Source organism: Diadema antillarum, unplaced genomic scaffold (assembly GCF_040938485.1).
Source record: "Diadema antillarum isolate AM-2024a unplaced genomic scaffold, OU_Dant_1.0 seq00002199_RagTag, whole genome shotgun sequence".
In the NCBI taxonomy this organism is placed as follows: Eukaryota; Metazoa; Echinodermata; class Echinoidea; order Diadematoida; family Diadematidae; genus Diadema; species Diadema antillarum.
In genome coordinates, this window is record NW_027272835.1 from 37,936 (window position 1) to 63,042 (window position 25,107).

General features: G+C 39.3%; 1 protein-coding gene across 2 annotated transcripts; it reads right to left on the reverse strand.

The window, feature by feature from the left end:
- Positions 1 to 44: 44 nt before the first annotated feature.
- LOC139714229 (ARL14 effector protein-like) lies at positions 45 to 24,940 on the reverse strand. Of its 2 annotated transcripts, none has more exons than XM_071625946.1 (4): positions 24,769 to 24,940; positions 11,391 to 11,440; positions 7,259 to 7,394; positions 45 to 2,042 (listed from the first exon to the last, which is right to left on the reverse strand). In XM_071625946.1, exons 1-4 carry the CDS (start codon positions 24,812 to 24,814, stop codon positions 1,924 to 1,926), a joined length of 351 nt encoding a protein of 116 aa, XP_071482047.1. In that variant the 5' UTR covers positions 24,815 to 24,940; the 3' UTR covers positions 45 to 1,923. The 2 variants fall into 2 exon arrangements, with proteins under 2 accessions (XP_071482047.1, XP_071482046.1); XM_071625945.1 differs by having other exon boundaries at positions 7,252 to 7,394.
- Positions 24,941 to 25,107: the final 167 nt, after the last annotated feature.

Below are 25,107 nucleotides of genomic sequence, written 5' to 3' on the forward strand. Positions count from 1 at the left end.
TAATGTCCCATACGTAACACGCGTGTTACCTTGGACTTGCCCTACAACAAAATAAAAATTCAGGCCGCAATGTTATTAACCCTACTGTATGTATTTTCATTGCTTATTTTTACAGTTAAAAGAAATTTTGATACATGAATAACGAAAGGAAACTATCGGTCCCGAGGACTTTCCTATAACGGGAGTCCACTGTAATTAATAACAAATGAAAAAAAAAAAAAGACCATACAGTGCCAGCTATACTTTTATAGTACAATGTACTGTGTTAGTGAACTCGTGACAGACATGCACATTTATAACTTTTCATTATTACTATGGGGTCATCATTTATCTATTCAATTTAATCAGTATATTTCTTACTTTATTTATTTGTTCATTTATTCATTTAATCATTTATTTTACAACTGGAGTACTTTTTCACAAGTAGTACAATTGTATGTGTACTTTATTTTGTCGCAAGGATACATCCATATTTACCATTACAGGCAACACGTTGCCTGTAATTATCTATTGTCTCAAAAGCATTTTGCTATCACAAAACATGCCCAGTATCATTGTCGATATACAGTATATTCTACTAAAGTGTTGGGCAACCAGCATACTTCTTGTTCTTGCATGAATTATAAACGTATGGTTGGCATACACTGTATATCCTCCACCTTAGGAGCTTAGCTCCATGGCTCACATTGGATATACCGCAAATGGACTGAGCACACTTGAAATCAATGTAAATTCAAAATAAAATGGTGAGTAGCAGCAGAGACTGCATCCTACACATTGTAGTACTGTAGTAATTTCTCCAACATCAGCTAGAAGAAAAAACATAACTGTAAACTATAACAGTAGACAAGATGATAGACAATACTACATCAATGTCAAATGTACCAAGTACCACATACAGTACTCGCCATGGAGATTTGGTATACTGTACTTGAGTGACACAACAGCTTTTGTGATGACAGCCAAAGATTTTAATGAAATTGCATGGTTGTAAATATCTTGTTTGCTTTTTTTTTTCTCTCTCTCTCTCACTGATAGTGTATTGGAAGATCAAATCAGTTCACCTAGAAAAACAGTCATACATTGTAAATAGTCATAGAATTACCAAAATGTACGTAACAGGCTGTGCTGAACTTGTGAAATAACTACTGTACATGTATAGCATGCCCATGAAATCCCTACAGTGTTAACTGATTCAAGTTCAAATGACTGATTATTTCAACATACAGGACAGTAATGCATCTTTAGCAGCCTATAGTACTCAACAGAGAGTCCATTCATACGTAGGACCTACTAGTATGACAACTGAAATGGAGCTGGATATCTAACAGCATAGCTAAAAATAAGCTCAGCCTGATTAGAGTCGATACCAATTTGAAGCATAGTGCAAATGTGCTGCTGTAGCAATATTCAACACTTGTTGAAATTTGTCCACCTTTACACTTATATGAATTTTTGTCTTGACAAGTTTTTGGTACATTTCTTTTCATCAAATCAGACTTAGATGAATAAAGACTTCTTTGATATATTTCTACTTTTAGTAAAAGAAAGAAAGAAAGAAATTACAATCCTTCTGAAAACTGCTTACCCAATAGTGGTGCGCCAGTGGTGTTTGACTTTATATTCCTACATCATCAGGATCCAACCATTCAAATGAATACATGTACAATTGTATATGAAAAGTATTTCACTTTTTCATGTAGTTTTACACAAGTTCACTCTAGAATTTACTCAAAAAATATTAAGGAGCACAAAACATATGATATGCAATCTTACTCATCACAGGTCTTTCCTTTGGCACTGTCAACAAAATCACAAGTCTTGGTGTATATCTGACCTAAAATTTGATGAGGTAATTCTGTTCTTCATCTTCTACTTGGTCAAAAACCCACTTTCTTTTACAACGGCACACAGGACCACACTTCACGGAATTGCAAGTTTTGCATGGATAGTGACAGCCAGGGCAATTTTTATCCAAACAATCACAGAGATCTTGTCCAGTTTCTGAGAGATGCCCTTGGTCATTGTACATTGTCCTCTTCCTGTATTAAAAAATCAAAGTAACAAGAGCAAAATCTATAACAAAGATATCACAAATGACATACCGGTAATAAAAACAAAACAAAACAAAACAAAACAAAACAACAACAACAACAACAACAACAACAAAACAGACCAGGTGCACGCCCACGCACACACACATACACTGCTTCCCTTATTTAGCAGGAATTTCTATGCTGAACCAGTATAATTTACTCATGTAAAAACATTGAGTGCCCATTGGAGTTGTACAGTAGTTGTTGTGACAAAACTTGCACTGTGAGATTTACAGTGAGACTCGGCCACTCGCATTTTGGCAAAACAAAGTTTGTTCGTGTACTGTGATTCACACAGGCATATTCTTGAGTATTTTAACTTGAAGGTAGTTGAATTTCTCTTTTGACATAACATATCCAATATATGACTTTCACGACTTTTAACTCAATAAAACTGAAAATATGTGTATACTGGTACTTTGCTGTCTGTACTTTGTCAACAAGATTTGCACTGTGAACATCATGTGTTAATGTAAAAACTTAAAAATCAAAAGCATTAATTCAGCTGATTTGCTACACGGTCAAATTCGTCATGCAGTATATCCAATTGCTGGTATCCTTCTCCTCACTAGTCATGCATTAGCAATGCACATAGCCATATGATATTGTATGCTGTAGGCAAGGGGCAATTTTAATCTTCAGTGTACATATGTCTGTTGTCTCAGGATTCAGAGAGTCCACCATCAATTGTGCACTATGCCTGCTGCTAGTTTTCCACACAACTGTACAAGTATTTAGAACATGTACAGTATCACTGGAAAATCCCTGTTCTATGAAACCATGTAGCAACTTTGGACGACTGGTGGGTAGAAGATGTGACAGCGCTCATACAATGAGAAAAACAATACCAGAGAACTGCCCATTTCCCTAATGTCCAATGCCAGTATAGTACAGTGCACTTGAATAAAATTGTCTGCAGTGCTGATGTGAATCTCCCGGAAAGAAAATGATATTCCCTCAGATGCACAGCATGGATTATTAAAGAAAATGGTGTTCATGTGAGTCTCAGCTCATCCTTGTATTCCAAGACTTTGCCAAGGGAATGATGACAAACAACATCATGCCATTCTGCTTTTCAGGTTTACTTCTGCTAGGCATCCGACAAGACTCTTATGCTAGACTTTACAAGCTACAACACAATGGCATCACAACAGTAGCCCTCATTAGAAAATGGGCTGTAGAATCTCTGCAAACTGATTGGTCAATTGTCATGCATTGATTTTTACTTATCCACACTGAGCCATGCGTCCAGTAAAATCCGAACGCATGGCCATGCATCTGGTAAAATCTAAACGCATGGCTCAAGTCTTGTGCAGTGTTGTAGGTGTACTGGAGGCATGATAGGGAAAATGGTTGTATTTCATGAAAATACGAGCCCATTTTATAACACAAATTATGCACAGGCCTATTTCGTGGATCAATGACAATTGGATGCTCTCGTTTAACTTTGGAACAGTCTAAAACCCACTCACTGCGCTCACGTGTTTAAACAGTTCCAAAGTTAAACTCTCGCATCCAATTCTCACCGATCCGATCCACTCTGTCCTGTTCATCATTTGTATACCGACAACTTGGAGACTTCCTTGACAATCGAAGCCAACATGTGCTTGAAGGATCCATGTCGGGTAGTGCTTCTGGAGCACCACAAAGTGGAACTCTTTGCCTGATGAACTACCAGTGGTCAAGACTACCTTTGTTAACCTCTTTAACCCTTTAAGGGGGGGGGGGGGGGAGGATCTGCCCCCTTGACATTATGTGCAATAATTCTGCATCGCGAGAAGGCCTTGGCATGAAGCTTCTTGACTTTTTTCTTCAAGCCTCCTGCAACTATTGAGACCATATTTGCAACGTCCATGCATACCGTTGTGAAGCCATGCCCATTTTTGTAACTGCTCATCACCCCAAAACGGGCACAATTTTGTGATTTTGTTGACATATATCCATGAAGAACAGTGCTCAGTCATGAAACTTATAAAAACCTCACAATTTTTATTATCAATTACTATGTTGAATTCTATGCTACTTTTGGGAGAAAAGTGGTGACAATTTCCATTAAAAAACAGAAAAAAGTAAGACAAGCAAAGAAATACAAATCCCAAAATGAAATACAAAAGAATTTACATGACTTTTGGAAGTTTTTATGATGTAAATTGTTGAATAATTTGAAATAGATACAAACCAAAAAGTAGATTCTCAATGCTTTTTATTTGTGTTTAACAGGCTAAAGTACGATCTTGGGCTAAATTTACATAATCAATGCAATAATACAAATTGATGATTTGATGATTTCTATAAATCTGAAGACAAGATCTTGTAGATTTATGACATGGGTGTCACATGTTCCAAATTTAGGTACACCTGTAGTTGGGTAGCTGCAGAGAACTTTGAAAAAAATTTTATGGGCATTGTACATACAAAGTACACCACACCTGACCTGCAAGACAGTATGGCCAATGACCATATCCAATATGGACTGTACTTTTAGACAAGAAGAAGAAATGGGTGTGTAAGATTTTTCCGAATGTCCTCATTATGTCTTTCAAAATTTCTGACAATCAAAATACAGACATGTATGCTTACAGAAAGACAACGCAAGTACCAAATTGTGTCTCGTCCATTCGCGTACAAGGAATTAATATTTTTTATAACTCCCAGAAGTTAATTGACCTGCTTATGACCTTTGACCTTGTGGTGGCCTTCAACACCCCACGGGACATTTACCATCCAAGTTTGGTCACAAACGGACAAAGGGATCAAAAGTAATGAGCCATAATCGAAACGCGCCATAAAATCTTAACATTGGGCCCTAAAAATTTGTTGACCCCTTTCTGTGACCTTTGACCTTGTGATGACCTTTAACTCCCCAAGGGACATCTACCATTCAAGTTTGGTCACAAACGGACATAGGGATCAAAAGTTATGAGCCACAATCAAAACGCGCCTTAAAAACATAACATTGGGCCCTAAAAGTTTGTTGACCCCTGTCTGTGACCTTTGACCTTGTGACGACCTTCACCTCCCCAAGGGACATCTTCCATCCAAGTTTGGTCACAAACGGACAAAGAGATCAAAAGTTATGAGCCCTAAACGAAATGCGCCCTAAAAACTTAACATTGGGCCCTAAAAGTTCGTTGACCCCTGTCTGTGACCTTTGACCTTGTGGTTACCTTCAACTTCCCAAGAGACATCTACCATCACCCAAGTGACATCTACCATCACCAAAGTTTGATTGCCATTGTAGCAACATGTGCTGAGTTACGTGTGATAATTAAGAGAGTCTTGCATGTAAACTTTAACGTATGACCTCAAATGACCTTTGACCTTATCATGTGACCTCTTACGGCACCATAACATGAAGGTACCCCCAGTGCATCCATCACCCAAGTTTGATCGCCATTGTAGCAACATGTGTCGAGTTACGTGTGATAAGAGAGTCTTACAAGGGCAATTCCGCGGTTAGTAACGTTACATTTGAACAAATTTAGATATTTGTTTTTACTACTAAATTACCATTTATTCATTTCAAGCCAAAATTATGTCAAAAACATGTTCATCATTCCCAGGTGTATGATACAGAAAAGAATGAATACAATCCAAGAAATAATAGCATTGCTATGGCAACTTAAAGGGCTGGTTAGTAACGTTACGAAAAAAGGACATGACAAAAAAATGAATGTCTTGTAACAAAAAGTATGCAAAAATTCAAGTTACTTCAAACAAAGTGTTGCATTAATTTCAATTATTGCATCATGACAAATGTTCACACAATGTTTTTTAGCAGTTCGACCAATAATTTCTTAGCTAGACCCCCAAAAGCATGGTTAGTAACGTTACGGTTAGTAACGTTACATTTGTCCGGAGTAATTCCGCAGGTCATTTCACCCTTTTGTAATTGACAAAATGTCACATGACTTATGGAGTATTTAAATGTATATATCTTTTACCCTTTAACAAAACTTTGAGGAAAAAATTTCGAAGGAACCCACTGCAATTTGCATTTAAGTGAATTGCAGCATCCCCAGTCCCACATGTACATTTTAAATGATGGTTTTAGATCTCGCGAAATCAATCAATACGAAAGATAAAATCTACTGAATTTGAAAGACCTTAATGATTGGTGAACATCCATGGCATTAGTTGATACCTAGATTAAAGAGTAAGATAAAGAGGCACATTTCTTTTATCCATGTCATGTCCACCTAACTGCGGAATTGCCCACAAGTAAACTTTAACGTATGACCTCAAATGACCTTTGACCTTATCCTGTGACCTCCAACGGCACCATAACATGAAGGTACCCCCATTGCATCTATGACCCAAGTTAGGTTGTAATCCAAGCAACTTATGTGAAGTTATATGTCAAAAGAGAGTCTTGCAGGTAAACTTTAACACAGAAAAGAGTCTTGCACATACTCTTTAATATATGACCTCAAATGACCTTTGACATCATCACATGACCTCCGACAACACCATAACATGAAGATACCCCTAGTGCTTCTATCACCCAAGTGTGGCTGCCATTGCTGTAACAGTTGCCAAGTTATGCATCATAAGAGAGTCTTGCAGGTAACCTTTAAAGGGACTGTACAGTAGTGGTTAAGGTGGGGATTCATGTTTTGAACTTTCCTCAGTGAGATAATGAGAAACCTCTTATGAAATATGAAAGAGCATGTGATTTTAAGAAGGATTCAACGTTTATTTGATGAATATTGGTTTTCAAATGGCTGAGATATCCCCAGAAGTAATAATAATAAAAGGCGACATGCCCCAACTTTATTAGGATCTCTTTGTTTCACCTTGTTTTTGGATATCTCAGCCATTTCAAAACCGATTTTCATCAAATAAACTTTTGATACCCCTAAGAATTGCATGCTCTTTGACATCTCATAGAGTGGTTTCTGAATATCTCGCAAAGCGTTAAAAGCTAAATCCTCACCCCGACCAGAACTGTACACACCCTTTAACATTTGTGACGGACGACGGACAACGGATGACGGACGGACGACGGACGGACAACGGACGGACGCCATTTGGATCCCTTAGTCTCGCCTTCACCTCTGGTGGGCGAGACGAAAATGATTGCAGTCCTGGTGCTATCATTTTATCAGGCATTTCCCAGTGCAGCATAACAACTTACTGTCAAAGATGTACTTACTGCTTACTTCGTAGGGTTTCTTCTTCCTGCAATCTCCTCAATTTCCTTTTTTCTCTCTCACTCTCCTCTGGTTTGAAGTTTGCAAACTCCTGAACCTTTTTGCCAGGATTCTTGAACTGCAAGCTTCTCAATATCTTTGAATGCTACAAAAAACAAAAAAAAAAGCAGTATGAAATTGATGGAAAATAGTTATTGCACAACAGCATGAAAAGAATATGACACTTAAGAAAGCTTTTGAAGCTCTCAGGCAGCTGATAAGCAAATTGGGAAAGGAATCTTCTTTATTATGTCATCAAAGGTAAACAAAACACATGGAATGGTCTAATCATGCTGCCAACACCAATAAAACTAATTGCCTAATAACAACAACTACTAGAAGAGTTAGTTGTAAAGCAATCATAATGCAAGTGACATGTGGCAGGAATGGTATCGCCAGATACACTTTCCTTGTACTGTGGCATTTGGTGATTTATTGATCGCTTTGGGTGGGCTTGTGCCTCTAAAGCAGAATATGCAAACTTGACAAGTCATCGACCGAGTTGGGCGTGTGAACATGGCACATAAAGAGTTATTGGTAAAAGTCACTGTCACTGAAAGTATGAGGGAGCAAGCTTTTTCATGACACACCTTCGTTCTAAGTTTATATGAAACTTAGTATGAAATGTGGATAGAAAAGAGGAATATGTGACTCAGTAGCAAAAGATAAAAAAAAAAACAAAACAAAACAAAACATCAACCTCCCTATAACGTTTGATGAATAATAACCACAATATTGCACAGAAACATTGACCTTGCCATTTACCTGCCTGGGTATGCACCAAGGGTCTGAATAAGCCAGTTCGGAGATAGCTCATGTGCACATGGGTACAAATGACCTTTCATTTTTCTCAGTTGGTTAGGCACTTCACTCAATTCAAAGCGACATAATGCAGCAGCCTGCCCAACATAGCAATTTTTGGAACTCGTATTCTAACAAAGAATGAACCTGTGTAGATGAAGTGACCAGAATGGTTCGTCAATCAATACTTTGGGAAGCATCTATTGCATTGTGCTGTTTTGAACACATTAACAAACTTTTTCTGTTAACATTGCCAAATACCAGGCTTGCTGTCAGGTGGATGTACTTGCAGGCACCATTTATGAGGATTCCAAGAATAATCATAGCATTACAGATGCTTATCTCAGTGAAATTAAAAACCAACCTGTCTCTCGGTACAAATGACCTTTTTCTGCTCATGCTCAAACTGGAACCCCGAACTGGCGTATACTACTGGTGGCATCAGCAAAAACAGTAGCCATTTAGATTACTCTATGAGCAATTTATATAGCATACTTGAACAAATTTGGAAACAATAGGCTGGCAGAGCACATATGTGTACAACAAGAGACCTGGGGGTCTCGCGCTCACCTGAGTATCGCAAATTCACCTTCCACGCATTCTTGCACACTCTTACCTGAGAACACCTCCTAGGGGCCCCCAGGTGGGGCATGGTGCCCATTTGATGGAATTGAGATTCTATCCCCCACCCCAGGGATGCTACCTGCCAAGTTTGGTGAAAATTCATCATGGGGTTTTCAAGAAAATGATGAAAAATTACAATTTACAATGTAGGCCCCAATTTAGGCCCCCTGGGGACCCCCAGTTGGGTCATGGTGCCCATTTGATGGGGATGAGATTCAATCCCCATAGTGATGCTACCTGCCAAGTTTGGTGAAAATTCATCCTGGCATTTCCAAGAAAAGAGATAAAATCTAAAATTTAGGCCCCAATTTAGCCCCTCAACTGGTCAACTGTTTTTAGCTGTTCGATTCTGTAGTCAAACTGGAATGCGGGGGCAATTCAAAACATAATGATTTCTGCTTGTCCCTATTGATATCAGCATTTATAATCTAACAGGCAATGGGCTGGATGCATAAAAACTAGCAATTGCTTGTGCTAGCCTTTTAGCTTGAATCCATATGCATAAAACAAGTTCCGAGCAAAAGCTTTTGCTAGCAAGCACAAGCATTTGCTTAAAAATGTATACATAAAACAGACCTTTTGCTTGTTCTTGTCAGCAACTGCTTATGATTTTCTAAGCTCTGTAAAACAAGCTTGAGCTTTTGCTTAGCTAGGACGTTCGCTTTTGATTATCATTTTCATATTCGTAAAAGATAGACCAAACTTGTGGAGTGGTATAAGAAATTGCTCCTAAGTTGTGTAAGAAACTGTCATACCCTCCTTTGTTCTTGTGTTCGCAAATGCGTGACGTCCTTTTGTTGAAAATGCAAGCAATTGCTTGTGCAGGGCAAGAAAAATGTATAAATGCACTTGTGTAGCAAGAGGTTATGAATAAAGTTTAAAGTATTTGCTTGAAATTGATCTTTTGCTTGACAAGCTTGTGCTTGTGCTCGTGCTCGAAGCAATTGCTTGCAAACAATTGCTACCTTTTATGCATACAGCCACATGTGATTGCAATGAGAAAGTTTATGTTTGAAATGATTTTTATGCTTAGACTGGGATGTTTTCACTGGTTTGCAAATACTGTTAACCTTTCAATGTCATTTCATTTCTATTACATATGGATACTCTTTTCATACATATCTAATCTAGAGGCACAATGCACTTTTGGCGTACAATTATGTGGACAAATTTCATTGTTTCTCAACTTAACAATGCAATGCATGCAACAAACTAGTATTGATGCCTTGCTTTGTGATACAGCATTTGCCATAGCAAATTTCTTCAGGCAATCCCATTTGATTTCAATGCCACTTTAATACCATCTTGATGCTGCATACATTTACTGTAAGTGCTGAGAAATGCAGAGGAAATGCAGCAGGAAATTAAGATTTTAAATATGTCCATAATGTTCTTGCCTTTGGCCTTTAAAAACACGTAGAAAATACTATACAGCATACCAATATCTGTCTTTTGATTTGCTGTAATTCAAATCATGCATACCCTCCTCAATACCTCCAGATTTCAAATGGGTATGATTATGTTTATATACCAAAGGTCTAGTTTGTAATAGAGTATAAGGAATAGAGGTTCAGCAGTCAATGCCATTTCATCCTACAACTGTACATGTGATGTACATGTATGTGTTCACCAAAGACTAAGAGTGACTGATAACACTTACAGGTTATGTACATGTTTATTTTTTACCTGTCAAGTTGACATTCATGGAAGCTGAAAGGTTTTTTCTGGTCCTGTAAATGTTGACTATATGAAGTTCAATGAATAAAGCTAGAATTACAACCCTATACCTTCGTACCAACTTTAAATGAAATCATTTGAGTAACAACCAAGTTAATGCATTTATAAGCATTTATTTGTTTATTTATTCATTTTATTTATTTATTTTTAAATTCTATTTCATTTTATTTATTTATTTTTATTATTTTCTACTTATTTATTTATTTATTTTCGTTTATTTATTTATTTATTTATTTATCTATATATATATATATATATATATATATATATATATATATATAATATACATTTTTTTTTTGGGGGGGGGGGGAGGGGGGGGAGTATTCATACGATCAGGGTGCCTCCAACCCAGTGAAATGTGGATGAGAGCAGCATCACTAAGGTGAAGGCCAGTGTCTGCTCTAACCAATAGTACACTGCCACACAAATTTGAAGTTAGTCAATAATTCAGCTTGGGGCACACACAAGCAGGCCTTGTAAATATCAACTTTTTTGCCTGTAAATCAGAACTTGAACAAAATCTATCAAAAAAAAGAAGAAAAAACATATAGAATGTAGAGTGCACACACAAGAAATGTAGCAGGGCCATAATGGCTGCCAGCAGAATAAAACCAGAGAATTTCCACAACCCCTTGTCTCCAGGGAATATTCATGTTAGTCCATTGATTGTCTCACATCTTGTGTTTTTGTACAAACTCCTTACTGCAAGGGTATAAACATAAAGTTCATATGGATTTTATTGAAGTAAAGATGCAAGAAATATAAAATGAATGCATAGGCTATTCAACCCCAATAATACAGTTGTCCATGTCCCCAGTCCACTGGAGTTACACAGCAAAGTCATTACTCTATCCTATAATGAGAAAGGGACACCACTGATACTGTCATCACACTTACAGCACAATTTTTACAACTAGGAAATTTAATATGTTTTACCTACCTCTGCTTTACTCGGGCCTTTATTCTTCTGATGGGACATCTTTCCAGTGACTGCAGGAATACACAAGCGCAAGGAACATAATTTTATAAGCATATGTCACATTGTTTATTCTGCAGTGTGTCTCTAAAAAAAGTAAACCCAACTTCAACGTCAAATTTTCAGAAAACTATAAAATATTTACACATTATTTTTTCATGGTTAAATAGTCCAATAAGTCTTCTGTCCAATGATACCATGTAGGTTAGGTAACTCTCATGCATGACTGAGCATGATTCAACTTAGTGAATGGGTGTGAAATCATCACTGTGGCAAGTTCCGTGATCAGCATACTTTCTCACATTGTACCAGATGGCTCTTTATGTTGGAGGCTGCCTGTCGGGGAACTGCACCCGAAAAGCCATTTGAACTTCCACGAAACTTCTTGTTTCCTGGTATCGAGTTACCAGGAATACTCTCTGCTCAATTGTCAACTGTACCATGTATGGAAAGCATGTGAAGTGTGCCTGTGTCAGGAACAACCTTTGCTGAAGTTGTTATGTAATCATAGGCCTAACATGGGACAAAAATTTAACTTCAAATATGCCCTGAATGCATGACAATAGCAAGAAATAACTTGCCACAGTGATGATTTCACACCCATTCACTAAGTTGAATCATGCTCAATCATGCATGACAGTTACATAACCTACATGGTATCATTGGATAGAGGACTTATTGGACTATCTAACGATGAAAAAATAATGTGCAAATATCTTATAGTTTTCTGAAAATTTGCTGTTGAAGTTGGGTTTACTTTTTTTAGAGACACACTGTACAGGTACATTCTCAGCCTGTACATTTTACCTTAGAATGTACCTGATCCAGATACACAGTGCCAGCTCTGCTACTAGCTACAGCTAGTGGACTCCCATTATAATGAAGTCCTCGGGACCAGCAGTTTTCTTTCGTTATATCACAATTTCGTCATAAATAACCGAACAAATAAACGACAAAAATACATAGAGTGGATAATGTTGCGGCTTGAATTTTTACTTCGTTGTAACCGGAATTTTGTTATAACTGTGTTCGTTATAACGGGAGTGCACTGTATTCTAATTTCTACTTCTATTGGAGAACTTCACCTTTGACTAAGCACTGGCTGGGAGCTTAAACAGATATCTACATGACGAACAAGACTCAGAGTGGCATGGTAAATCAAATATAAGGCAATCAAACAGCCACACAGATGTATTCATGGCCCCCCGAGTGACTGGATACCAGCCACTTGATTGTGACTGACTACCCACTAGGTACCCAGGTAAAAAAAACAAACAGTTAGAATCCAGTCTGAGTCAACTGGTACTGGCACCAGTTCATTCCAGTAAGGCAAATGGATTCAATACGGAAATTGGAATACTGGAATCAACTGAAATCCAATTGAAATCCAGTTGAAAGAGCAACCCCGCCGTTGAGAACGGCAATATTTTCAGATTCTCTCAGTGCTCTGTCATTTTTAGATAACAACTCTTCTATTAAACATGATTTAACATGTGAAATTTTACTGAAATGTTCACAATTAATATCCAATGGATTTACTCTTTCCCCGATCTGGATTTCTTCACATTGTGATCTCAAAGGAAACAATTGTGCGGACTCCCTTGTGAAGAAAAGCCTAAACAAAGACTACATAACAAACATGATTCGTCCAACTGTCTCAGAAATTAGACAAGTCATCCGGACAAAATGCCTGGACTCCTGGGACGAGTCTTGGCGTACATCCACACATGGTTGTCATTTATATCTTATTCACAATGATGTCAAACAACCTTTCCACATCAATTGTACTTGCTGTCATGACGAAATCATCATTCATTGACTTAGAATGGGTCATGCTCGTCTACCCGCTTATCTACATTTAATCCACAAACACCCTAATATGATATAATATGAACTGTTTGTCGGCTAATATTTGTTTTAAATGAGAGATGATTTAGTCGTAATTGTTATTTGCAATTCATGTCCTATGTAGATAGTTTTTTTTTTTCTTTTTTGTTCATTAAGAACATATTACTGTTATGTCATGTACTAATTGACATACTCAGATGTACACCAAATTGTAATACTGACTGGAGAGGCTCAGAGACACTCATAGGCACAGAGCTACGTCAAGTATTGCTCCTGAATAAATGTCTCGTAACTGCTGAATCACGCCTGTCAAGGAATTATTCTTTGTGTCAAGGATGACAACATAACATGGTGGCAGCTGCGGGATTGGAATTAATCATATTTTTTAGGAACTCTCAAAATTACGAGTGACACTGTTTTTGGAAACACGAATCCAGACTTGGAACTGCACCGATGCGTCGCCTCTCCCACAGTCTAGTGACCGCATCACTGTAGCACTGTGTCGTCTGTGCTATCCCTGGAACTACCATGTTGTGCCTATGATGCAAATTCAAGTCTACCAAGTACGTGGACTAATAATATGCATCAGCGTTGAAACGAACACTCGACTTGTAAACTTAAAAAGTGAACTAGAAATGTTGCTAAGACGACTGGTATGCCTCCACCATAATGCATGATTCTCCTAATAGGTCTATAGTACATGTGGACAATGTGTGATTACATTTTCACAAAATTGGCAAAATATCAAAATGACAAGTTTGTCACAAATGTGTTGAATGTTCACCTTCCTTGATCTAGGTTTAATTGGATGAATAGGAGAGCATGTATTTGGGGATTTAAAAACTTTAACTTGACTTTGACCCATTCATAAGTTTATGCATTGAGTAATTTCCAAGGTACGGAGAAAAAGTGCAATTTCGGTATTGAAAAGTACATTGCTAGCATTTTCGCCTGGCCTTTGACCCTAAAATTCATAGGATAAATCACTGTCAGGCAGAACATGCATAAATATGTAAAGATAGTTTCAAGATAACTTGAGCCACTTCCGAGATATGGAGGAAAAGTTAGTTCATGCACTTTCTCTTGATCTTTGACCTTTTGACCTTCGAGGTAAAAAAAAAGAGAGAGAAAAAAAGAAAGTTTCCAGAGAATCTCTACTAGGTTATACATGCATACACCAAGTGTAAAAAAAAAAAAAATCCTGCTGGCATTGCATAAATATTCATGAGGGAAATAGTAAAATTGTGAAGTGTTGCCCTTGACCTTTGACCCCTGACCTTTGACCACATGAACCCTAAATTCTCTAGATAATCACTGCCAGTCAGTACATGTATATATACTATGTTCCATGAAGATACCTTGAAAAATTTCCAAGTTACAAAGAAAAAAGAGAAGTTTTAATATTTTTACTTCACCTTTTGACCTTTGACCTCATGACCCCAAACGTTCACCAGAGAATCTAAATTGGGTAATACATGTATACACTAAGTTTCAAGAAAATATCTTCAGGCATTGCATAGATACGGTGGAAATAGTGATATTTTGACCTTTAGCATGTGCACCCAAAAGTTGATAGGCACAACTTCACCCCCTAATACACATACATGCCAAGTTTCATTAAGATACCTCAAAAGGTTTTTTCGTTATGCTGTCCACAAAATTCATTACGGACAGACGGACGGACAGACAACCCGAAAACATAATGCCTCCGGCACCACTTTGTGGCGGAGGCATAAAAATTTGGAAACTTTTGAAACTTCATCCCGCTGTTTTGCCCCTATTGTGTGAGTTTATGGACGCTTTCCGGCACGCGAAGGGTTCATTTTGCATAGCTTACATGCAAAGACCAATGTTAGAAGGACTTTGTGCTTGTTTTGCCAAAGAAAGCCGTTATATTGCGTGAGTTTTGGACGCTTTCCAGCACGCAAGTGAGTAAAAGCAATTCCATATCTACGGAAGATTTTCTCTACTACGGAAAAAAACTGCATTGTTTCGACTCTGCATTGGAATGTGTGGCCTTGATGGAATGATATTTTGTCTGTCTCGAGATGTGTGACACTGACCGAGTTAAATAATGGTTTTGGACGCTTTGCAGCACACATCCAAGACAAATTTTTCCACCGCCACACAGGTTAGTCTGTAAAACAGCCGTTCTCACGGCTAGTCCAAACTAAGTTACTTTGTACTGCCAAAGTTAGTGAGAATAATCTGACAAATGAGAGAAGGATATTATTCAGAGGGGTGAAGGCTCAGGTTTGAGTTTCTTCAGTTTGTCTCCCTCTACAAATGAAAATTTGTTAAGATCGCAACTGCTGATCTATAAATAAACAAACATGTCGGAAAAAAGGAACCAGTGGGACTCGAACCTGTCATCTACTGCTTTCCGGGCAGCGACACTACCACCAGGCTGTCCCTGGTTGCCGGCAGTGACACAATGAACATGGAACAAATACCCAAGCTCCTAAATTCCGACATTGTTATGTTAAGTAGTCCAAGGCGGACAAGGCATAGGATAAATGAAAGAAGGATATTATTCAGAGGGGTGAAGGCTCAGGTTTGAGTTTCTTCAGTTTTTCTCCCTCTACAAATGAAAATTTCATTTGTAGAGGGAGACAAACTGAAGAAACTCAAACCTGAATAATCTGACATTTTGACACTATCGCCGATCGGTACTGGCAGCTCAGTTGAGAAGGCATCGACGTACGTGATGTCTAGCTACCTAGCTACGTGCATGCATGAGCAATCGAATCGGAGCTGTGTGAAGCCTTATGAAGGAACTATTTTCTGCCGTTCAAGCAACAGTCCAGGACAACTGGCGACGGTACGGATGTTCACCGAGCGACCAACGTAGAGCGAGCAGCCCCAAGCCAAGGGCAAGGACAAATTACTCTGTCTTGAAACCTTCGTTTTCGATCCAGGATTTATTTATAAATTTAAAAGATCAAGTAAGTCGAAAATAACTGGTTGTAAATTGTACCAATTTAAAATGGAGTTGTGGACCAGGTTAACTTCCGTCTAAATTGTTCATTGAAAAAAAAAATATATACACGTATTCTTAAAGATCTCATTTGGTTTGGTGTAGATCTAAGTCGGCCAAACTACATTAACCGAAGATTTTTTTTTTCTTTCATGTGTAAATTTAAATGTAAAGTATAATAGATTTAGATGAAAATGATTGTTTATAACTGGAGTGTGAGAATTGAGTTATTTTTAATACATGCATAAATATCACCTAATTTTGTTTTCAATTTGTATAAATTCTGTGATTTATTGGAATTATTCAACACTGTAATAGTGGAATTCAGAATTGAATTTTGGTTAAATTTATTATTGGCATCAATTTGCAGCATGCTTTAGATGCTGCATTCATTGGAATTTGGGAAAATTATAATGTAAACACTGGGTTTAATAGGTTTTAAATTGATTGATGAGATAGTGTATTCAAATACTGATATTTCATACTTGAAACATCTTATTCAGTACCCATATTGACACTTTTTTTTTCTTTTCATGTGTATGGAAGCATTTGATTTTATATTCATGCCAATTTCAATTAATAATAGTGCTTATTATTGTTAAACTGGAATTGCACATTTCTCTATTAACATTGCATAGGGATTGTATTACAAATATTTGTTATAACTGGGCACATAAATTTTCTAAACAGTCTCTAACTTCTCAATTGATAATCAAAGAACACATGTATTTTATGTGATTGTGTTTTATGTCATGCTAAGTTGACAATTTTATTATTATGTATTGATGTTTTTCACAGCATTTTGTCAGTAAACTAAATACCATGGCTGGCCCCCTCCCTACCCCAACTTTTGACTGGGATTGCTCAGACAAAGCTCAGGCATTTAAAGAGTTCAAACAGCTATCCCAAATGTGGTTTAACGTAAAGGGAACCAAGAAAGAAGACCAATACAATTACATAGTAATGTGGTCAGGTCGCGATGGTCTCCGCATTTTTAACACATGGAATCTGACTGAAGAGCAGTTGAAGGATCCTCAGAACATTTTGAGTAGATTGCAGAGTCACATCCTGCCTACCAAAAACTTTTGTATCCACCGACTGGAATTTCAGCACTACAGACAGCTGAATAATGAGGCTATTGATGACTTTGTTGTTAGATGAAAATCAAAAGCAGCCAAGTGCCTCTTTAGGGATGAAGACATCCAAGAAGAACGCATAATTGAGGTACTGATTTCTGGAGTTCAGTATCCGGAAGTCCAGAAAATGCTTCTCGCAAAAGACAAAATGACTCTGAAAGAAGCCTTGGATATCGCGAGAACGCATGAAGCGAGCACAGCACACATGTCCCAGCTTCGAGGACTAGAGAACAATGCTAATGTTCATACAGCTCAGAAAAGCCGTATCTGCCCGAATTGCGGCACAGTCCACCCGAAAGGGAAATGTACCGCATACTCCTCTACTTGCCACAACTGCGGGAAAAAAGGTCACTGGAAGAAGATGTGCTGGAGCAAAAGCAGTAACAGAGGAAAAAATTATGACCGCCGTGGACCATCCAAACTGAAATCACAGTTTCAACAGAAATCACAGTCTCATCAACAAGGACGGAATAAGAAAAAAGGGACCGGTAACAAAGCTGTCCACCCACTTGAAATGACTGACGATGATGAAAATGCAACAAGAGAATTCAACTCACTAAAACTTGAGACTTTGACGGTTAACATGGACCTGTGATTCGACAGCCTAACTGCTGATGTACGCGATGAGGTATTTGCCACACTAGCCATAGACATTCCGAATAGGCGAGGAGATCACACTCTCAAAGTGAAAGTTGATACAGGAGCACAGGGCAACATACTGCCTACCCGCATCTTCAAGCAGATCCAGCCAGAATGGGCTGACGGGGATGATACCACACGCGAACCTCTGATCTCCAGGAGCAGCACACGACTCTTAGCGTACAACGGTGCGGAGATTCCCCAGCACGGGACAGTGAACCTATCGTGTAGATACAAGAATGGGAAGTGGCACAAAACTACATTCTCTGTGGTTGATACTACCGGACCAGCACTCCTGGGTCTACCCAGTTCAAGGGAGATGGAACTGGTAACACTAAATTGCACTGTGCAGGCATCACCACAGGCACCTGTAAGGAATACCAAGGACCTACAGGGAAGGTATCAAGACAGGTTTGAATACATCAGCAAATTCCCTGGTGAATTCCACATTGATCTAGAAGACGATGCACAGCCGGTCATCCACTCCCTAAGAAGACTTCCCATCCACTTGAAGGAGGAACTCCAAGGAGAACTCAATAGGATGGAGGAGCTTGGAGTAATCAGAAAAGTCACAGAGCCTACTGATTGGGTATCCTCAATAGCCCTGAGCCATAAATCCAATGGAAAGCTTCGTGTTTGTCTTGACCCCAAGGACTTAAAAAGGGCATGCAGAAGGACCCATCACAAGACACCCACACTTGAAGAAATCACCTTCAAGATGAGCGGAGCAAAGGTCTTCCGCAAACTTGACGCCCGTTATGGGTACTGGAGTATCGTCCTGGACAATGAATCCAGTCCCCTAACCACATTCAACTCTCCACTTGGACGATACTGTTTCAAGAGACTTCCCTTTGGGCTAAATGTGTCGCAAGATATATTCCAGGCAAAGATGGACGTGATCTTGGAAGGATGTCCTGGTGTCATAGGGATCGCTGACGACATTGTTGTCTTTGGTTCCTCAGAAGTGGAACACGACAACAACCTGCATATAGACTCATGCAGAGAGGACGCACATACGGACTAGTGTTCAACCTAGACAAGTGTGACATCAAGATCGCCTCTGCCAAGTTCTTTGGGTGCTACTATGATGCAAATGGCATACACCCTGATCCTGGAAAGTGGCCAGTATCAGGGCACTGTCTCCCCCTCAGAATGTGAAGGAACTACAGCAATTCCTCGGAATGGTACAGTACCTTTCACCATTCTTTCCCCACTTAGCAGATACGACTCGCAAAGACAGAGAATGGCGGTGGTCAAGTTTGCACCAGATGGCCTTAGAGACTCTCAAGAAGAAAGTTGAAGAGCTTACAACTCTGACATACTTTGACCCATTGAAGCTGACAGTCATCCAAGTAGACTCATCACAGAAGGGCCTAGGAGCCGTCCTCCTTCAGGACAACAATCCTGTTGCCTTCGCGAGCAAAGCATTGTCACCCACCGAGCAACGGTACGCGAACATTGAACGTGAATTACTAGCAGTAGTCTTTGGATGCACACGTTTCCACACATATATGTGTTTGGATCTAGGTTTACTGTTGAGTCAGATCATAAACCATTGGAGAACATCCAGCACAAGAATCTTGCTGACACCCCACCAAGACTCCAAAGGATGATGCTAAGGCTTCAACCGTATGATGTCCACATCATGTACCGTCCAGGAAGCACGATGCTACTTGCTGATGCACTCTCAAGATTGAGCCCAATCTCAGGACAAACCCTGGACATAGAGGAGACAATCCATGTCATACACTGCTCTGACACAAAGAAATAAAAAAGCAGACCCTGCAAGACAAGACCATGAGTTTGCTTGCCACAAGAGTGATAGAAGGATGGCCCGAACACGCACAGGATCTACCCAAGGAGATCAGGAATTTTTGGTCTTGCAGAGACTCCTTCTCTATCGAAGATGGCATTCTCATGAAGGGAGACCGGATCTTCATACCCCAACGGATGAGGAAGGAGGTCCTAGAGAAAATCCACATTGGACATCACGGCATAGTCAAGTCGCAGGCATCACGTTCGTGTGTATTCTGGCCTGGCATAGACAAAGATGTGGAGAATATGACTCGCTCCTGTATTCAATGCCAAGCACACCAAAGAAGACAGTCTGCAGAACCACTCACTAACCATGAGGTACCCCAAGGCCCTTGGAAAGTTGTTGGTACTTACTTGCTTCACTTCCGTAACAACGAATACTTGATCATCATGGATTACTTCTCTAAGATGCTGTTCGTTAGGAAATTACCTGCCGGTACTCAAGTGTGGCTGTAATCCGTCTGACAAAGGCAATCTTCAGTGAACATGGAATCCCAGAGAAAGTGATAAGTGACAATGGGCCACAACTCTCTGGTGAGGAATACAAGAGATTCAGCCAATCCTGGGGATTCACACATGTCACCTCTTGCCCACACTATCCCAGAAGTAATGGTCAAGTGGAGAGAGCAATACAAACTGTGAAGGCAACCCTGACCAAGGCCAGAGAAGGTGCCAAGATGAGTTTCTAGCCATGCTCTCCCTCCGTAATACCCCGATAGATAGCAAGCTTCCGCCACAGTCTGCAGAATACTGTACAGGAGGAAGTCTAGAAGTGCACTTCCAGTGAAAGACACTAACCGTGGTAACATACCAAACAATGATGAGATCCGCCAGATGCTTTGTGACTGTCAATCCAAGCAGAAGGAAAACCATGACGTACGCGGTACCGATGGTACAAGGAAGCTACCGAACCTAGAGATAGGGCAACGAGCTCGCATGAAAGACGGCAGAACAGGACTCTGGACACCGGTGGTCGTGAAGGACGTATGTGCCGAACCAAACTCCTACCTGGTACAGACCCCCAATGGGCACACACTGCGCAGAAACCGTAGTGACCTGCTGAGAGACCTCGGTACCACAAATATGCGGGTCCACTTTGCCCCCACCACTGAAATCTTGACACCCTAGAAAAGCAAACCAGATGTATACACTAATAGAAATGGTCGCACTGTAAGACCACCAAAGAGGCTTATCACAGAGTAGCAAACACATACTCTGCTTTGTAAATACTGTTTTATGTGTTAAGAATAGCCCTTGTGACTATTCCCTTTTCGATTGAAAATTACTTGTTTTGAGATGCATGAGGTAAAGCACTTCAAATTATTCACATTTATGGAAAACGGGAGAAGTTATGTGGTGTAAACTTTGAAACTTACTGACATAATGTGACAATGTAACATCCAATGCTGAGATATACCATGTTCAGTCAGATCTGTCGATAAAAGTGCATATTGACTTCATGGGTTAACCAAATTTATGGAAGATAATTCTTATTAGCATTCAATTGTGATAATGAGATAGGTATGAAATTACTATAGTTCACACTAGCTTCACACATAAATATTTATAGATTGAACTTTTGGCATATATAACATACCAAAGGTACAAGAAATGAGCAAAAGTTTTTCAACCTACGCATTTTGAAATTAGTCAAAATTACTAGTCTTTAATCAATCTCTATGTATCAGTGACAAGAACAATACTAGTGATATATGTGTGTGTAAGTTTATTCATATTAGGCAATTAATTTACCTCAGATGTGGAATTGTTACATTACTGAAGATATTTGCTTCAACAACAGGTCACAGATAAATTGCTTACAACATGCAAGTTGCTATTCCATATACATTTGACTTGCATATGTGTCACATTGAGTGGCAGATACTGTATAAATGTTACACAGTGTTATGATCAAGATACCAATTTGGCGTTCGTTGAAAAGAATGTGTTTTCTAAAGTTGAGCAGTTATTCTGACTCAGTCAAAGACCTCATCTTCTTTGTTGAGAGAGGGATGTTATGTCATGTACTTATTGACATACTCGGATGTACACTAAATTGTAATACTGAGTGGAGAGGCTCAGAGACACTCATAGGCACAGAACTACGTCAAGTATTGCTCCCGAGTCCTAAATAAATGTCTTGTATTTAAATGCTGAATTACGCCTGTCAAGGAATTATTCTTTGTGTCAAGGATGACAACATAAAAATTACAAATTTGTTTAGATAAGGATGGCAAACCAACACCATTTAAAGACAATGTTCTACGGGTGAAATGGATGCACCTTTCTTGAGGAGACCCCCTGAGATTTCACAATGACTGCCGCAGGCGATAGGGGTTAGTGGGGATGTACTAATTATGTAGAGACATCAGCAACAGAGGGGCGCCCCCATGTGGCAGGCACCTCTCTGCTTGCTGTTCACAGGTGAGTTGATGAAAATGAGAACGTCACAAATTACACAAGAATTTCAGTGCTTAGATGTTATGGTGTTGTATTATCGTTATTGGTAATTGTTATGAAGAGTTTTAGGGGCCAAACAGGCATACTATGTGAAGTGAGAGTGTTTGTCAGAATTTACATGAAGCCATTCTATTTGTCCCTGGCTGATTGCAATTGACGTTCTACATAACACTGAATTATACGTGTAGACTATGTATGTGTTAGCCTATGTTGGGTCTGCTTGCGAATATGTGTTGGGTGTAGGCGTAATGAGTCACTGCGGCCGTAGGCTTGTACGTATGATGTACATTGTACTGCAGTATACAAAGCCTGTAGGCCTAAGTGGGTTTGAGTACCCGGTCAGTTCAGGACGACGTGTTGGATAAAGCGTAGTCGGTGTGTTACGTGTAAAAGAAAGGAAGCCTAGTGTGATAGGAAGAATGGATGGCTTTTATTAATTATCGCTGCTTAATTAATGTAACTATGTAACACAACTTTGGTAGAAGAGTAATTAGAAATAGAGTCAGGTGTACAGTGTAGGTACGACGTTATGGTTTATATGGTACCACAACTGAGGTTGTTCAAGAGGGAATATCGTTCCTTTGCTTCCCCTAAATAGAGCAAGATTCGGTATGGATAGGAGGGACAAGGGTATATTGTAAGTGTGTTGTCTGGCTAGAGATTTAAGCAACTACCTGGGTATCGATTGCAACAGTTTTGATACGCATAATAGAGGAGTTAAAGGACAAGTCCACCTTCTTATGTATACATAAGGATTGAGAGAATGCAGCAATATTAGAAGAACACCTCAGTTAAAGTTTGAGGAAAATTGGACAATCCGTTCAAAAGTTATGAATATTCTAAGTGTCTGCGCAGTCACTACTGGAAGAGGAGACTACTACAGTGTATGATGTCACATGCGTACAACTTTATAAGGAAAATAAAAAGAGAATTTCACAGAACTTTACTTTTTGAATAAAGTGCACATTTCTTCGACTTGCTACTGACGTATGTTAAGGGTAATATTATTTCCCCTGCCTTCTGAAAGAGAGAAGTCCAGTGTTCTTTTGTTATGCGAGAAAAATGGAAATATGTTGAATTTTCTTTATTCTTTCTTTATGTCGTTGTACTCATGTGACATCACAAGCTATCGCAAGCCTATAGTAGTCTTTTCATCCAGCCTTGACTGAGCAGAAACTTCAAAAATTCACAACTTTTGAACGGATTGTCCGATTTTGCTCAAACTCTCACTGATGTGTTCTACTAATCCTAATAATATTGCTGCATTCACTCAACCCACATGTGTATGAAGGCGAACTTGTCCTTGGCTTTAACAATATTGCACTGCCGTTAGTATCATGAGAGGTTTGCCATTCCCAGACATTATGTTGATTGGCATTTATTTTTCATAGTTGGTGTACGGGTACCCTGTGATCTAAAGTTGCAAGATCAGCAGTAGCTTGGTGTAATATAATTTCTTTAGCATTATTATACCTCCATCTTACCTTACTGCCTCCCTGATTTAATGTAGTATGAATCAGGTGTGTGATTGAAATTGTTTTGAGTAACACTACGTCTACATATTAACAGTTGATTGATTGGGATGAAGTGACCTTTAAACCTTAGGAATGGTAGGTGGAAGAGAGGATTAGACACAACATTCAACAAGAACACTTTAAAATTAAGTACCTAACGTTACGTCGTTAGATCTATTCTAACGACTACATAAACAAATTAAGCTAAATTAAGTTAAGGCCTCCGACTAACTGTTAGCCCAGCCCTAGTTTCTGCCCTAGGCTGGTACACCCTTCATAACCGTCGACTTCTAGCACAGTGATCAGTGTGTCCTATTCCATAAAATTCATTATCAACTGGTTTGCATCCCACACCCACAAATCATCACACCTGCAACTTATATTGGAAGACATGACCACCAACTCACGTACACAGTACCCACAGCAACCATCGATCCTAACTGCGACCAGCCCCAACACGCACAGTGTGTAACTAAACTGTGTACACGGAGCGTCCCGGGGTTACCATCGATCCCTACAAGTTTTCACTATTTCCAAGAGCAACAAGACTGTGGAACAGTTTGCCAGGCGCAGCTGTTCAACTCACCAACCCAACAGAATTCAGAGAGGCTGCACTCCAACATATCATCGTAATGCAGCCTTCTTCTGGTTCCAGTGACGTGTCCTGAAAGGAGCCAGCCTTATTTTACTTGCACGAGTTCAACCACTTTTATTGTACAAATATGTGGGTTATGAACCTTATCAGCTTATGGCATCTCTGCACCCTTGTTGACACACAGCAAGGATTTTTCATCCCGGTATAGCTTCAACGGAGCTGCAGTTACAGTTTTGGGATTATTTCAACAAGTAACAAGTATCAAGTGCAGTGTTAGACAGTCTATTTACTCCGACTCCGAGCGAGTGCAGTCAGAACAGTCACTGAGTCAGCAATCGATCCTGGAGATCTGACGTACCTTGAGTAACAGTGAATCCACGGACGGATACGGTGCTCCTCCTCATCAGCTACTCGTACCGCTCTGGCGATCTAACAATGTTAGATGTTTTCTAGGCCTCGGCCCCGGCCGGGACGCGCGCTACGCTGTGTGTAATGTCTTGGGCCGAGCTCCGAGCTGATGCTTCATTCACGCCGTACCACGTCTTCTAATGGGCGCTGACATGTTTGCCTCTTTCTCGCATGATAACTTTTGAAACAAAATTTTTCATTTTTATTCAATAAAATATTATAGATATTGAATAAAATTACAAATTAAGTATTTCTCACATATTTTTAATTGAATAAATTGCATTAAATG

What these genes read in the sequence shown, in the direction of transcription:
- LOC139714229 (XM_071625945.1), bottom strand. Translation starts at nt 24,814, where the DNA reads ATGAGGAGGAGCACCGTATCCGTCCGTGGATTCACTGTTACTCAAG. An exon ending in TGGATTCACTGTTACTCAAG is followed by an intron (nt 11,441 to 24,768) that starts GTACGTCAGATC and finishes GTATTCCTGCAG; the next exon opens with TCACTGGAAAGATGTCCCAT. An exon ending in GAAACCCTACGAAGTAAGCA is followed by an intron (nt 2,043 to 7,251) that starts GTAAGTACATCT and finishes TTTTTAATACAG; the next exon opens with GAAGAGGACAATGTACAATG.